Genomic DNA, 15,869 nt, shown 5'->3' on the forward strand with positions numbered 1-15,869 from the left:
CTGAATAGAAGAAAAGTCCTTCACCTTTCACTGTATCTTTACAGAAAGTGTTAAAAATGGTATTAAACAGGACCTTAAAGAAAAGTTCTGTATCATCCACTAAATAATATAAAATCTTTGACAACAGTCTTAAAACATTCATAATCAAAGATGAAAATCCATTTTTAAATCAAGCAATGCTTCAAGAGTAACCTTCCTCTACATAAAAAATTTTACTTTGCAAATAAAATAGTTAACCAGATGCTAGATCTCACAAATTGCTTTTGTTACAAATAGAAACACATTATGGTTTCGCTACAATCCTATTTATCAATGAATGAGTGAAGTCCCTTTTCCCTGAATACAACAGAAAGCACACAGCAGACATCTATCTGCCTCACAACACCACGCTTCTTTCAGTTAACTATGAGCCACAAACCCCAATTCTTACATGTTTCTCAGGGCTGTATTTCACCCCCTTTCTGAGGTCTCTTTGGGGCCCTCCCTCTCAGCATTGGCAAATCTTTCCACATTTCTTTCAAACACATAAATCTTCAAAAAAAACCAGCAGATGAAATTGCTCCCTAGTTTTCTGGGTTTCAAACACGACATGTTTCTGCTAGAATTTGCTGGTTTTATCAAGGATGTCGCCATGAATAAATTTAAAGGTTCTCTGTGATAATTTTGAATGAGAAACTGTGTGCATATTCCAGAATTATCAAAACACAACAAAATTAAAGTATTTGCAACTGATATTAAAATAACTGCAACTTTGAGGCAGACAAAATAATGCAACCGTGCATCCTATCATGTTCATTAACCTTCCATTGCATCACGTGTTACAAGTTAATGCAACTGAAGTCAACATCATGCAGCTAGTACCTGAAATACATTTTTCCTGCTTTTTGGCTTCCTTCTCTCCACTGTGCAGTCACATCAGCTGGCTCAAGGTGCCCTCCAATAATATGTTGCCAAAGGTAAAGACCTACATAAATGAAGATACGATGTAGAATTTGAATGCACAGATCTTGCCTACTTTGCACTCAAGCAAATAAAAAAAAAGTACCTCTGGGAAATGAAAAAGCGTAAGTGTTAAGAACTCAGGAAAGAAATGTCAGCGCTTCCTATATAATATAGACAGTGCTTCCCAAATTCTATATGACTTCGAATCAGTTAAGATGAATTTTTCGTACATCAGGGCATTTAAAAAGATTGTTTGGCTGTCAGAATATCAGTAGATGAAGATATGGTATACCAATTCTGTTAGTATCTTTCTTAAAAATGCGCAAATATTAATCAGTATTTTAAGGACAAGCATACTTCTCCTAAGCTTTTGTGAAACATCAAATTTTTGTGATGGAATGCATCACCATGTACCATACCAATTCTACAATGCTACACAGAAGTTCAACTGAAGCTGGAAATTTTACATTTCCAAAGAAGTTAAAACAAGTATGCCTTCAGCAGTAGTTAAAAAAGCTTGAGAGGACCTTGGCCCCCAGTTTATGTAGACAGAAAACTCAGTGTCATCTGCAAGTTCACCAGTGGCAGCAGTACTGCAGTACAAAAAATGGCTTACTTCTCATTGTGAGATGCTTTATTTCACACAGTGTGACAAAACCAAATATTCTGGTTTAGCTAAATATGAGGCCTGCCCTTGTGTTGTATTGTAAGCTAGATTGGTATAAAAACTAAGTGTTTCTCTGCCATTTGAGCCATTTTCTTCCACAGATGTACAAAACTGCCTTGAAAAGAATCAACACAAAGTGGAGTCTAACTACATTTTTACTTGTATTAATTAAATCTGAGTAACAGCTACCACTTCCTTAATGTTCCTGATACCCATATTATTTAATCATACACACAAATTTTAGTCACTAAAGAAGCAGAGAAAAGTGCCGTATCAGAAAGGTTAAGTGATCAGCAGACATTGATTACATCTCCTTACCAATTGCTGCTTTGCCCCAAATCTGTACTCTAAGACTGGTTTGGTCTAGATGAGATCTTGCATTTTTTATCATCTTAAGATTAGCTTCATATTTCTGCTGAGAAGCAACCAGTTCGTTTTTCTCGTCCTCTTCCCATGGATTCCACTCCTCATTTCCCAAGGCAACATGATCTAAGAAACCCAAAAGCGGAATTTACATTAAAAAGAAGGGATTTACAACTTCAGAAAAATGACGGGTTTTCTTGAACTCCTCATTTCAAGCAGCACCTGACAACCCTCCCGCCGCCTGACAGCCTCCCGCTGCCCCGCGCCCGGCGCAGCACCCCCTCCGCCGGGCCCGCGGCCCGGGGCCTTCCGACAAGGCCGCCGCCGGCGCAGGCCCAGCAGCGGCGAGCGGAGGCCCCGGCCCCGCTTTCCCTAAGGGGCTGCCTCCGGGCCAGCCCGCCGCGGCGCTCCCGAGCAGACGGGCTGGGACACGCCGCGCTGCTCTGGGCCTGGCCCGGGCTGTGCAGACCGGGGACAACACCGGGGGAGGCGGCGCGGAGCCGCTCCGCCCCGCCGGGGGCGCCGGGGCCTTCCCTGGCGCAGGCAGGAGCTGGCGATCCGGCCGCCCCCCATCAGTCCGCCGCCCCCAGTCCCCGCCGCTGCGCCGCGGGTCGCGGCCAGGCCGGCCCGCCCCCGGCAGGGTCGCTCGGAGCGGCCCCGCCGCCGCTCTCACCTCGCGAGCCGCGGCGGTCCCGGTGCGGCGGGCGGGGGGCGGCCAGGCGGCGGGGCCGGAGGAAGACGGTGTAGGCCGCGTAGAGGGAGAAGAGGCCGTAAGCGACGATCAAGGCGGAGCACAGCCGCTTGCGAGAGCCCCGCATCCCGCCCGGCGCGGGCAGAGGCCCCGGCGGGGGGTGCCGTCAGGCGGCGGCGGCGGGAGGGGCCTGCGCCCGCGGCCCTGGGCTGCCTCCCCCGCTGTAGAGGCTTAGAGCCCGCGTACCACGGCCTGCCTCTGCCTCTGCCGCGGCAGCGCCCGCTGGGCATTGCCGTTACCGCCCCAGGCGCACGGTGAATGCATGAAGACGGCTGTCCCGTGGCGACCGAGAGCTCCCGGCCTTGTCCTTCCCCGCTGGTGCCGGCGCGGTGTGTCCGGGCGGTGCTGGGGCCTCCTGGCCGCTCGCCTTCGTGAGGGCCTCCAGCGGCTTTCGGAGGTGCAGAATCGGCACGCAGTAAGGTCGGTTCAGGAGCACCCAACACCTTCAGGCTGTCACACGGACATAAATACACGTCACCTTTGGCGTTTTATATATGCGGTGATGGCGTGGGCTGGAGCTCCTGCCATCCGTACCAGCGGCTTGGTGCTGGGCTGCGGGAGGAAGGGGGGTCCTGGCCAGCAGCCGCCTGCTGCAGGGCTGTGTGATGGAGCTGTGTGATGGAGCTGTGTGGTGGTGCTGTGTGGTGGAGCTGTGTGCTGGTGCTGTATGATGGAGCTGTGTGGTGGTGCTGTGTGGTGGTGCTGTGTGATGGAGCTGTGTGATGGAGCTGTGTGATGGAGCTGTGTGATGGAGCTGTGTGATGGAGCTGTGTGCTGGTGCTGTGTGCTGGTGCTGTGTGATGGAGCTCTGTAGCTGGGCTGTTAGCCGGTAGGTGACCAGCACTGTCAAGCCATGGAAGTTTTACGTAACGGGGAAAGCTGTGGGCCAACCAAGCGGAGTTGTGTTGCGTAGTAAGACAGTTGAAGGTCTTGGTAGGCTATCCATGAGTCCTTTCTCAGGGTAGATGTTAGAACTTATGTGAAGCCTCTACCAGCCTGTTCTCAAACACCATGATCCTAATGGTAGCCAAAAGCACAATGACCTTCACCAACCTGGAGGAGAGAGGGAGTCTAAAACTCTACAGATTATAACACAACGTACAAGCCTGCAGCCTGCTCTAAATCCGAGTGTTTTTTTCTTGGATCAATTTTTACCCTTAGCAACGCTAAACTTTGCTCTGCCTCTGACCTAAGAGTTATTTGATGGACCTCTGCTTGCTCCAAAGTAAAATGTAACTAGTTGCCTTAGCACACCTTCTGAAACAAGCTTAAAGTCAGCCCACTGGCAAATTGTAAATCCAATTTAATGACTTCCTACAGTCACTGAACTACAAATTTGATGACCCACAGTGGCAGCAACGAGTCCTTTAGTTTGACATCCCTTTCTGATTGTCTGCATTAGCCTGAGTCACCACTTTCTTCCAGCTCAGGTCTTAATCCTAAATGTGACCCTGATTTCACAGAACCATAGAATTATAGAATGGTTCGGATTGGAGAGTTGGAAGGGACCATTAAGGATCTAGTCCAACCCCCTGCTGTGGGCAGGGACATGATTTGCTAGACCATGTTGCTCAAAGCCCCATCCAACCTGGCCTTGAACACTTCCAGGGATGGGCCATCCACAACTTCTCTGGGCAACCTGTTCCAGTGTCTCACCACCATCACTGTAAAAATTTCCTTCCTTATGTCCAATATCAGTTTAAAACCATTGCCCCTTGGCCTGTTGCTGCAGGCATGGTAAAAAGTTTTTTCTCCATCTTTCTTATAAGCCCTCTTTATACATTGAAATCAATATACTCATTCCTGTTAGGCATCATGGCCACTTTACTTTGGTTATAGTGATTTATAATTTTATGGGAAAAGGGCACCAGATAAACACTTTCAAAATGAAGACTGAGCTTCTCTCTTGCCTTTCTAGCTTAGTGCATCGGTGTGAATACACAGTGAAGTGGTACAGTTACAAACTTGAAGGTCAGAGACACGATGTCTATAGTTGATATTAAACTATTTTCAACTTCAACTGCAGTCTGTTTTCTAGATTGTATCGTAACTGGATCTGTGTACTTAGTTGCAAAAGCTCATAGAAAACCTTTTTGCAAAGACTTCAATTTAAAACAGAATATGATAATGAAAATATGACAGAGAGCCAAAAGGAAAGAAGAGGGTAATAGAGGTGAGTTAAGAAGGGCAAAGAAGAAAGTAAAATGTTAAATATTGTGGGAAGACAGGTTTCCTTTTGCACAGCTTGCCCACTTTGAATGATGATTAGAAAGTTCTCTCTTCTCCCCACACAGATGCAGTTAATTTCTCTTAAAAATGACAGATGAGTCTTGAAAAGAAAAAGTCAAGAAGGATCAATCTAAGAAGAATTATAGAGCATTTTATAGTGTGTCTTGAAAGTCTTCATTTGAATGTGTGCGTTTCAATAAAAAATGCAGAAAGTTAATGTGATTCGCAACAGTAGTGATCATTGCTCAGCGGATCTTTCACAATAGTGATGACACAGTCATCTTATTTACAGCGGATGAGAAAGGCATACCAACTGAAATGCGGTAAACAGTATCAATCAAAGCCTTAGAACAACTGTACTAAATGGCAATGTCTGATTGTTTGGAAAGAAATTCAAATGCAGAAGTGAAAAAGTGTGAGAAGGAAGAGCATACACTTCCTAAGCATAATATTTTGATCTTATATTTCCTACCCATATTAATTCATTGTACGTTTTGCAAGTTGCATTGGTTCATTTCATGGCAAAAACAGGATGGAAAAAGCTATACATAATGTAAAAAAGCATGTTAATTTTATAAAAAGAGCTTTGGCTCCTATTCAAAATAGCCAGCCAGTTCAGGACAGACTCAAGTAAGTGGTTTTCCTATAATGGAAACTCAAATCACGTAGGAACTAGTAGGATTTAAGAATATATATAATGTTAAGAATGTACTAAGGGGGTTGAGGGGGTGGACTTAACAGAACGCCTACATGAATTAAGATCTTAGAGTAGCTTTGTCTAGGGACTACAGAGGTAAAATTTACAGGAGCATAAAATTGGAAGTGAACCACCTTAACCATGGAGTTCCCTGAAATCATGGGAAACCATACAGCACATACCAAATTTAGGAAATGCCTGTACTTCATACATGGTGGCTGCGGGGGCCTACAAAGGCATAGCAAGTACTACTTCCTAGTACTCGGTAACAAACCTCAGATATGTTGTAGAAGACCAAAAGCCAAGTGATATGTTACAAGAAGGGAGGAGAGACCAAGAACATTGGTGATGTCTTAGACCTCTGTGCAAGCAAGATACTTATATCTCCTACATTATACTAAGAAGCAGACATGTTCTACAGTCTAGAAGGGATGGAAAAGCCAAAGAGCAGCAGCTAATGAGAGTTGAAAAGGTTCTGAACCCGGATCTGGTAAATCAGGAGGCTTAGATTCTTTCTTAGCTCTGAGACAGCTTGCTGTATGATCTTGTGGCAAATTATCTTGTCTCACAGGGCTCCAAGTGACTCCTTGTAAAACATTCATAAATTAACTTCTGGGAGTGTTATGAATCTTAATTGATATAAAGTAGTTGAAGTTTTCTTAGAATGACGTACTCAACAAAGACAGGAAGAGTTCTAACAAAAAAAGGAGAATCTATTTAATAACAAGGACTTTGAGCAGTAAATAAACACTACAAGTTCTTTACGTTATAAGGCATCATAAATGGGGAGATACAAGGGAAAGATGTTTCATCAGGTTCAATAACTGTGTTTAGAGTTAGGAAGAAGAACAAAAAAGAGCACAGAAGTATCAAATACATGCAACAAATGCCTATTCTGTTGAAGAGTTCATTACAGCAAATGAAAATTAACCTGAAGTTTCAAAATTAAGGCGATTAGTGTGGCTGAAAGCCCAAGTCAAAATACATTCTGCTGTACATCAGGTAACTTGAGTAAGTAGCTGTAAAAATAAGCTTTTTTCTTTGTGACAAGTATTTTTTCTGTACATATTATGATAAAACCAATCCTTCCTGATACTTGTTGTTAGTCCTTACTCACTCCTGCCTACAATAAATTATTTTTTGGTCTCTGTTACACCCTTCCAATAAAATATTGTTAAATTCTGTGGCATTACTTGTCTTATCTTAGTCTCTGCTCATTGACTGTTGGGCTGGAAGTGATTGACAGATGTCACTGGGAAGTTCAAGCAAACAGTATTGAATAGCATGTAACATATGCAAACCTGAGCATGTAACCTGAGGTTTTAGAGCACAGCTAGGAACAAAAACCTAAAGCATCAATTAGACATCTACCGAGAACATGGAATGAAGACAGTTGTTGCCAGAATCCCTGCAGAAAGGTTTTGAGATGTAATTACTGCTCTATTAGTCCTATTTTCATTAATTAAGAAGTTTACAGGGTTTTCTACTGCCATCTGCAGAATGTAGTAGGCAGCTGCTATTGCAATTTTTCTTCTGCAAAAGCCTGAGTCTCCTGTTAGGCTGCACCATACAAGGCTGAATGAAAGAGAAAAGTCTGCAGGAGGCAATTAAAGATACAGAGCCAGAGAGAGGCCTCTCTGCTGGCCACACATCACAGTGCCCGTTCCTGGGCTTTGGCAGAGGTTCCTCTCTGGATAGGTCTTTTGTGACAAGAGAGAGGTAATGTCCCTTGGTGCTCATTACTGCTTGATTAGTAGAAATAGTTCTTTGTTCTGATGGCTCTGGGTCATACGAGTACACCGTGACATCATCCTTCAGGCAGAATCAGGCTTAGGTTAACTTCACTTTTACCTGAAACTAATTATGGTGGCTGAACTGTCACCTTAACGGGGTGATTGCCTGAGGCAGAGAGGTGATGGTAAAGAACTACTGATAGTGGTGAAAAATTAAGGACAGTGACCTCTTTTTTTGGTACAGCTGGACCAATAAGAAGGTGACCACCTTTGGCCTTGTAGCTTTAAATGAGAACAGCTTCTTTCTGAGAAACTAACACATTACAGGAGCATCCAAATCAAGTGGGTTTTTTCAGCCTAATGTAATAACAAAACCAACTGCTGTACTTAGTTCTGTATTTCTCTCAGATACAAGACATACCTATCCCAAGACATTTTTAGATATCAAAGGGTTCTCCTCCCATGTAGCATGTGTTACATGTAGAGTATGCTGTTGTCTGTATAGGCTTCTATTCTACTCCTCCCCTCCCCTTCTCTCCTCTCCTCTCCTCTCTTCTCCTTCAGAACACTGTCTCCTCCTGTAACACAAAGAAAGGACTCATAGCTGCTATTTCCCAGACTGTTTTATGTCTTACCCATTTTTTAATCTGTGTCAGTACTAGGTTAGACCTTTCCAACAACCCAGATGTTTGATGTTAGCCATATCTACCTTCAGCCATGCTCCCCCTTGTTCCCATAACTGTCCCTTCTCCAATATTTTGTTTTGTTGGTATATAATGAAAGAAGGCAGTAAAGTCAGTTCCCTGCTCCTTTAAGATTTCACTGGATGTACCCACCCAGATAAAATCTTTATGGCTTATCTATTGCAATAGGCTAAATACACCCTCTTAAAAACCATTGTTTTCACAATCTTCTACAATTTTAAGTGCAAATCTAAGACAGATAAATGTGTTAAATATATTTATAAAACCAACACCATTACATTGACCTTTTGCATAAACCTTCAAGGTTTTTCAATAGTATAGATGCTTGCTTTGTGGATAGATGACATTACGATCTTTCCTCCCCCCATTCTCACTTTGAGTAGCATGAAGACAGATATTTATGTACCACATCCACCTAACAGCTTCCAATGGAAAGAATTTATTCTTTTAGGAGGAACTGTAGTAGGTTTTATACTAGCAGGAATTTTGACAATATTTAAAAATGAAACTATATTAGCATATCACACTGTGGTGCGAGTCACTCTGAGTTTCTGTATCACATGGCTTACCTGGGAAAAAAGGGATCATTTAAAGTCTACAGTGTTAATTGAGGTGGCTGCAGTACCATTTAAAAATCACTTGAAGCTGCAATGTCTTTAAAAATTAATTTCAGGAAGGCAAGCAATTTAATCTTTCATGGAGGAATCCTAGAGCTGCAGTCGGTGGTTCCCTCTGCACATGAACTCTTCTGCTTCTGGCACTTGATCAGACTATCGCGTGTGATATTCATGTGCGGGCGTCATTTACATGGTGTTACACAGGTGATAAGAGAAGGAACACAGAGAACACTTGGCAAAGAGTGGCAGTGTTGCTGCCTGCCTGAACAGTTCAGATCAGCTGTAGTTTATTCACTGACTGTATCTGGGGACTTATCAAGAGAAGGGCAGGTCTGTATGAAAGTTGTTCTGGCTCAAAGACTTAGGGGCTGGGTATCATGGATTTGCAGTAGGCTTCATTCAGCGTAGGTTAGAAAATTTCAGTTAGCTGTAAGTGGAGAAATATTTAATTAAATAGAGGAATTTCTGAAATTGCATCCATATCTTGCTTGGAATTTGGTCAAAGTTTCTGGATTTTGGAACCCAATACTTCTTTGGCTGATGGGTTGAGTCACCATCCCTGGAGGTATTTAAAAGACATGTAGATGTGGCACTTACGGACATGGTTTAGTGGTGGACTTGGCAGTGCTAGGTTTATGGTTGGACTCGATGATCTTAAAGGTATCTTCCAGCCTAAATGAGTCTGTGATTCTATGATTCAGTACTGAAGAATTTAGCCTGTTCTGAAGCTCAAGTTCTTTTAAAAAATGGCTTTTAAAAATTATTTAGGGCAGTGAATTACTTAAAAGCTGAGAGTTGGTTAGAATGGTGAGCAGTAGAGTTCGGACTCCGGTGTTCAGGTGAGCAGACTTCTGTTTGTGTATTGCTAGACAGAATCACCGGGGAAGCTGCCAAAATGTGGAAAGGTCAGGCTGATTTTTAAGGAAAACATACTAAGCACTCAGAAACAAACTATCCTTTTGTGCAGGAGGACTGTAAAATTCAGCAGAGGGCCTACTTGCCTAAGAAGTAAATTCATAATGAACTAAAAATCAAAGAAGGAGCATTCAAGAAGTAGTAATCAATGGTTCTGTGCACAGTTAGTGTTTGGTAATGAGCAAAATTACCCAGGGATCCATACCAAGGATTATACTGTTCAGGTTTTTTATTGATTACCTGAACGATGAGATAGGAAATTTGCAGGTGCTACTGATTTGGACAGGAGGGTGGGTGGCATGCTGAACTTTCAGTCTGGAGAGATCTTGAGAAAACTGAGAATTGGGCCAACAGATTGCTTGTGAAATTTAATAAAGAGAAGTGTGAAGTTTCACACTTGAGATCGAGTAGCTCCATGTTGCCAGTACAGAGTGTGGGCCAGAAGACCTGCGAGAAGAACCTGGGTGTTACAGTAGATGCCAAATTGACTGTCACTCATCTGAATGTTTTCCTTACAAATAAGGTGAACTGCATGCTGGACAGCCCTAGGGAAAGTGTGACCAGCAGATCTAAGGAACTCATACATTTTCTTGACATTGATGAAGCCACAGCTGTACTTGGTTTTGAGACCCTGAGCTCAGGCAGGGTGTTGGGAAACTGGAGAGTCCAATGGCAGGCTACTGAGAGGTCAGCGCATGAGCCCACAAGAAATGAGGAGAGGTTAGGAAGCTGGAATTATTTAGTCTGGCAAAAAGGAGGGTAAAGAGACATTTAATAGCAGCCTACAACTACTTGAAGGGCAGTTACAACGATGTTGGAGGCAGAATGTTCTTAATACTGGCAGATTACTCAGAGAAGGTCAGCGAGCCACAGACTGCAGCACAGGAGGTCCAAGCTAGACAAGATAAACCATTTCACTAGAAGGGTAGTACAGCAGTGGAACAGGTTACCCAGAGAAGTTGTGAATCTTCATCCTTGGAAATTTTCAAGACCCAGCTGGGCAAAGCCATGACTGATTTTACGTTGGCCATAGTCCTGCTATAAGCTGGACATAGGACTAGAGAACTCTAGAGGTACATTCCTACCAAGATTTCTATGATTCTTCCCATCAGCATTTCTAATTATTTTGAGGTGAAGCATGTAGGCAATGCCCAAGCTTCAGTTTTTGTTATCTTAAAGTCCAGACCTCTTAAAGATTCATTAGATAGAGGATACAGATATTTGGAGGAGGGCTCTGAGACCGTGAGTCATCTTCAGTTCTTTAGCATCCCCTCAACCCTGCAGTAGCTGGTCATTCTTACATGGTGACTTCTAATTTCTTTAATAGCACCAGTAATGACAGTTTTGCAGTTTGGGGGAAGAGGAAGAATTAGCTGTTGCTAATTGATTAGAATCTGTTGTTGCTGGAACCTGATTTCACTCCCATGAAAACAGACACAGGCATTGAAAATATGGCACTGTGTCTTACCCAAAACTTCATTGCCAAAAGTTGAATGAATTAACACCTATTGGGAACCAAAGACAGGCTAACAGAAGTTGTGTTTTTGCTAGTCTCAACCCTGAGCATGGGGCTCTGTTGTAGAGATATCATTTCACTCGTCCTGATTTCAGTATGCCTGGTGTCTCACTGGAAAAAGGTATAATGGAAAAAGTTAGGTGTGCAAGAGCTCCCTGCCTCCTTATTTTAAACATCCTCGTTAAGTTGCTGTCTTTACATTTAAATCAAAACTTTCAGAACTAGGTCTGATCTGAACCATTTAGTCCCTGACCTCTTTCTCAGAATGATTTCTGCTCCAAGAAGGAGACTGGAACCACATTTTTTTCCAGCTCATACACTTCTGTATTGAGCAGGAAGGCCTGGGCTTTCCTATAATTTATGACTTCTCTGAGTGTTTCCATACAATGGCTGTTTATCAGGTTTCATCCACTATTTCATCTTCTACTGCCTGACATAGCATGAATTATTGTTGTGCATGCTGTGTTCCAACTCTCTTTCATGCCATTTGAACAATCAAGAAGTCACTATACATGGATGATCTTTCACTCAAATTTTTATTGAGAATGGCACATGTCTATTAACCAAATCTGTTTGTGAATCTGAGGCTATGTATGAGTACTTTAACAACTTTTAAGAGGGTGGAACATTTTGTTTTAAATGAACAGTTTAGTTTGTCATTTCAGAATAACAGTGCAAAGAAATAAAATGAATCACCTTCTTGAATGAGATTCCTTCATTCTAGGTTGAGTAAAAATTCATTTTGAAGAGTAGCTGTTTGTTTGTGGTTTCTTATTTTTTTTTAATCTATAGTTTCTTTCTTTTTTTTTTTAATCTGTAGTGATAAAACAGAAGAAAATGCTCTGAGATGAACCAAAATAACCTGCTGTGCTTTAAGCATGGTGGCTTCAGTCCTCCAGGTGCTAGCTGGGCTAGCTACCTAGGAGAGTTACTGTCACAGCTCTGTTTGGGTTTCATGTGAGTGGCCATGTTAGATGGTTTAAGTGAATCTTGTTTATTTCCCACTGTATAAGTCTTAAGAAGACACACAAAATCAGTTAATTACTGCTTCTTGGCTGAGAACAGCGGAAGAAAGATAATTTTTTGAAACAGTAGCTCATCTTTTTTGTGATTGTGAGCATTGCTTTTGGTTATTTATACCAGAATTACCTAAGGAAATGCAGCTGTTCCCTTCTTCTTATGTATGCAGTCTAAATCAAGTCCTTTGTGTCTTTTTTATCTTCCTAATTTTTATATTTTTTTCTACTAGACATGGAAATAATGGAAGCCCTAAGCTTTCTGAATGTATCCCAGTAGGAAGTGAGTTAAAAGAACTAAAAAATAAGCTAATTATGAAAGCTGTAACAAGTAGCATGATTTTATATTTAGAAGCTACCTTTTTATTTTTCAGCATCTGATTTTTTCCTGTTGAGCTCTTTCATCCCACTGAAAGCTTTTAATTATATGTCAAATTCTTTTAGTGTCCTCGGACAGATAGTAAACAGAAGAGTACTAAAACTGCTTTTTGTCTTCAGAACTACTCTTCTGAAACTTTGAATATGAATCTGTAATGAAATTCATTTGGTCCGGTTTTCAGAGATTTGTGTGATTCTCTTATTGACCATTTACATGATCTGCCATCTACTGTTCTCCTAAAGGCTTACTTGGCCTCAAGGCATCTGGCTGTGTGCTGGGCTGAGAAATTTCATGAGTTGTACTTTGAAGGGCTGATTTCAGCAGACTAATTTATTGTTTGTTGGGATGGCATTTCAAGATACGTTATCTTTGCTTATCATCCTTGCAGATGTACTCTGTCACAAGGGAACAAATCAAAGTGACTCCAGTGTTTATATTCTGAATGGCATCTATTTATGGAATCTCACATCCCTAACGATTAAGTAAATTATGGGGGAAGTGAAGTTACTGAAATCAGAACGGAATGTTTCTCTTTTAGCATGAGGGCTCTGCCTGTCTTCTCTGTCTATCAGGTGGGGCATGCTCTAACAGTAGGCCAAATCTGTCCTCCCGCTGAAGGTGCTTAGGCATCCTGGCATGATGAAGGTACTGATTGTTTAATGCTCCCATCTTTTGTACCAGTCAGAGGTAACAGGATCTCTTCTCTGCAAGGACCTCATGGGTGCTGCTGCGAGGCTTGCCACTCAGGCTTCACTGACAAGAAGATCTGATTGAATGTAGTCATATTTCTAGCAGTTTAAGGAGAGGTTTTTGCTACGGCTCTGTGACAGCCTCCTTACAAACTTCAGGAAGTGGATAAATTGTGCGCGTCCATACATCAATGGCTTTAGTTTTTCTAAATCTGAAGTCCAGTTCTGGTCCTCTATGATGTGTCTGCTCCAGAGTGAGATCCTAACCCACCACCTACTGTCATGAGGAGGTAAAACCCAGCCCAGCACACTGGACCTGAGGAAGGGCAGTCTCTGATCATACCATTTTCAGGTGAAGACATCTCAGACAAGTTGATAGCACTATTCCATGTGTTATAGACAGTGAGTTACCCAGCCAGCATGTATCACCCTCCAGAACAGGAACAGGATGAGAATGAAAGTGTTAATGCACGGATTTCTAATCCATTGAAAGGACCTTATGCGTCAGTGTTGCAGACTTTAGCATATGTTTGGTCTACTGATTTTGTATTTTTGATTGTTCATATTTGATCTACCTGTGTATATTTACTCCACAGCTCACTGTGCAGGGAAGTAGATTGTTAACACATGGATATTGTCTGTTGATTTGATGGACCTAATACATACTGAAACACCCAATCTGAATACAGGTTTATAATTATTGGTTATAGAGTTTGCTTACAATTGTGTATGGTGGTTGACATGTTGGTATGGCTGACATCGGGGATGCTCGCACTAATTCAGAAAGGACATTTGCCATTTTCTGATAGATTAATTCAGCCAGAGACTGTTGCTCTTGTTGGGAAAATCCATAACCTCTGCTGGCTTGAGCAAATATTTAAGGAGAATTAGATTACATGCCATCAGGTTCCTGATGTCAGTGCCTCTAGTCCATGGCCTCTACAGGGAAGTGGTCCAGAGAGGAGAGACAGGACCAGCACTGCTGTCAAGGGAGAAGCAGATGAATCTGATACAATGTTGAGGGAAATTTTCCAGTGCTTCCTGATTTCAAAGTCCTTGGGACCCCTGAGAATGGCATACTTGCAAATTTGGTAAAAGAGCTGCTCAGTGGTTGTCATAAGAGATCAAATTACCAAAAATAAAGAAAATTGGATAGCAAATATACAACCTAGTTAGCCAAGATAGCATAGCATACAGAGGGAAAGAGATTCTGTTAGCACTGAGTGTTCTAACACATCATCTTGAGGGTGATCAGGAATTCTAACCTATTCAACACCTTGTTTTTCTCTGTATTCAAACATGGTTCAATAAAAGAGGGAAAACCCCATATCCTAGTCAACGCCTTGATCCCCATGACTGCCTATGTATTCTGCCTGCTAGGGCACCATGACCTGCATAAGAGAAATCAGCAGTGTTAAGCATTGCTGCAACAGGAATAGCAGCTGACTTCTCAGGATTTCCTAGAAGGCAGTATCTGGCATATTTTTTTCTCTTTTTATTTTGCCTGGTAGCAGGAAGTCATATGGTACATACTCATTTACTAGGACTGAAAACAGTGTGGCCCCATAGAAAAAATTTCAGCTTGAGGTCAGCTGACAGTGTCCTTCAGTCATTGATGGCATTGATTTTTTCAAATGCTTATTCCCTCATTTTCGAGTTAATTTTAGAGCAACTTCTGTTTTCAAGATAGAAGTTCCTCACAAAAACTCATGCAACCAATAAAATAACCTTTTGAACATTTCCATTATGATTAACACTTTAATTTTATCAGTATTCAGTAAGACGATAGAGTTTCCTGGGAACTCTGTAGCATGGTTCATTAACAAATACAGTATAACATGAACACCATTTATATATGTTCTAACAGTGAAATTAATAGAGAGGGTTTCATTTCTAATTTTTGTTCATATGAAGTAACTGAAGCAATACATCTTGTTAATTTGAAATGTTTGGTGATACTGAGTACAGCTTGATGATGTTTTCAAGTATGAGATCCTCATCTGGAATATTCTGTGATAGAGAGAAATCCACCAAGTAATAAGAGAGAAACAGAGAAAAAGAGAGAAAAAGATTTTTTTTTCTCTGGGTTGCATTTTGTTCAGTCCTTCAAATGACTATAATTTGCATCAAAACTGCAAATTCTTACCTTTGGTTCTGCTGTGTTTTATATGACATCTGCACAATGATGTTATGTAGTATTAGCTTGTTTGCTATATGTGTTACAAGCTTCATTTAAGGTAGAGAAGACCTCGTCTGAATGAACTGCACAGCAATATGGCAGATGTATTTCAGTCCCAATAAGGGCAGTTAATGCTTTTGGTTTGAAAAAAGAAAGAATCTCTCTAACTAGGGATGCATAGTGATTGTCTCTGAATAAGTTGTTGTGATTCATGGAGAAAAGATTCAAAGTTATTGCAGCTAGTGCTCTAAAAACATCAACGTAATGTTCAGAGAATGTCAAAAAGGCCTCATATTAGAGATCATTAGGGAAGAAGTAGAAAACAAAACAGTACTATCATTATGCCACTGAATAAATAAATAGTACATTCACAGGAATGAATCTGTGCAATTGAACTGTTAATGATAAAAAATACGGAACTAGGAACATATCAGGATTCCTCTCAGGGTGTCCGCTAGCCTTTTTATCAACA

The 15,869-nt window shown here is 41.7% G+C and overlaps 1 protein-coding gene across 1 annotated transcript in view; it reads right to left on the bottom strand.

The window, feature by feature from the left end:
- RXYLT1 (ribitol xylosyltransferase 1) overlaps window positions 1-3,378 on the bottom strand; it is a 14,918-nt gene extending 11,540 nt beyond the window's left edge. Inside the window, exons 1-3 of the mRNA XM_055808508.1 lie at window positions 2,646-3,378; window positions 1,928-2,098; window positions 862-964 (exon numbers count right to left, since the gene is read on the bottom strand). Of these exons, the coding sequence (XP_055664483.1) occupies window positions 862-964; window positions 1,928-2,098; window positions 2,646-2,790 (419 nt within the window). The 5' untranslated portion in view covers window positions 2,791-3,378. The remainder of the gene's footprint in view (window positions 1-861; window positions 965-1,927; window positions 2,099-2,645) is intronic.
- Window positions 3,379-15,869: the final 12,491 nt, after the last annotated feature.

Source organism: Falco peregrinus, chromosome 6, assembly GCF_023634155.1.
Source record: "Falco peregrinus isolate bFalPer1 chromosome 6, bFalPer1.pri, whole genome shotgun sequence".
In the NCBI taxonomy this organism is placed as follows: domain Eukaryota; kingdom Metazoa; phylum Chordata; class Aves; order Falconiformes; family Falconidae; genus Falco; species Falco peregrinus.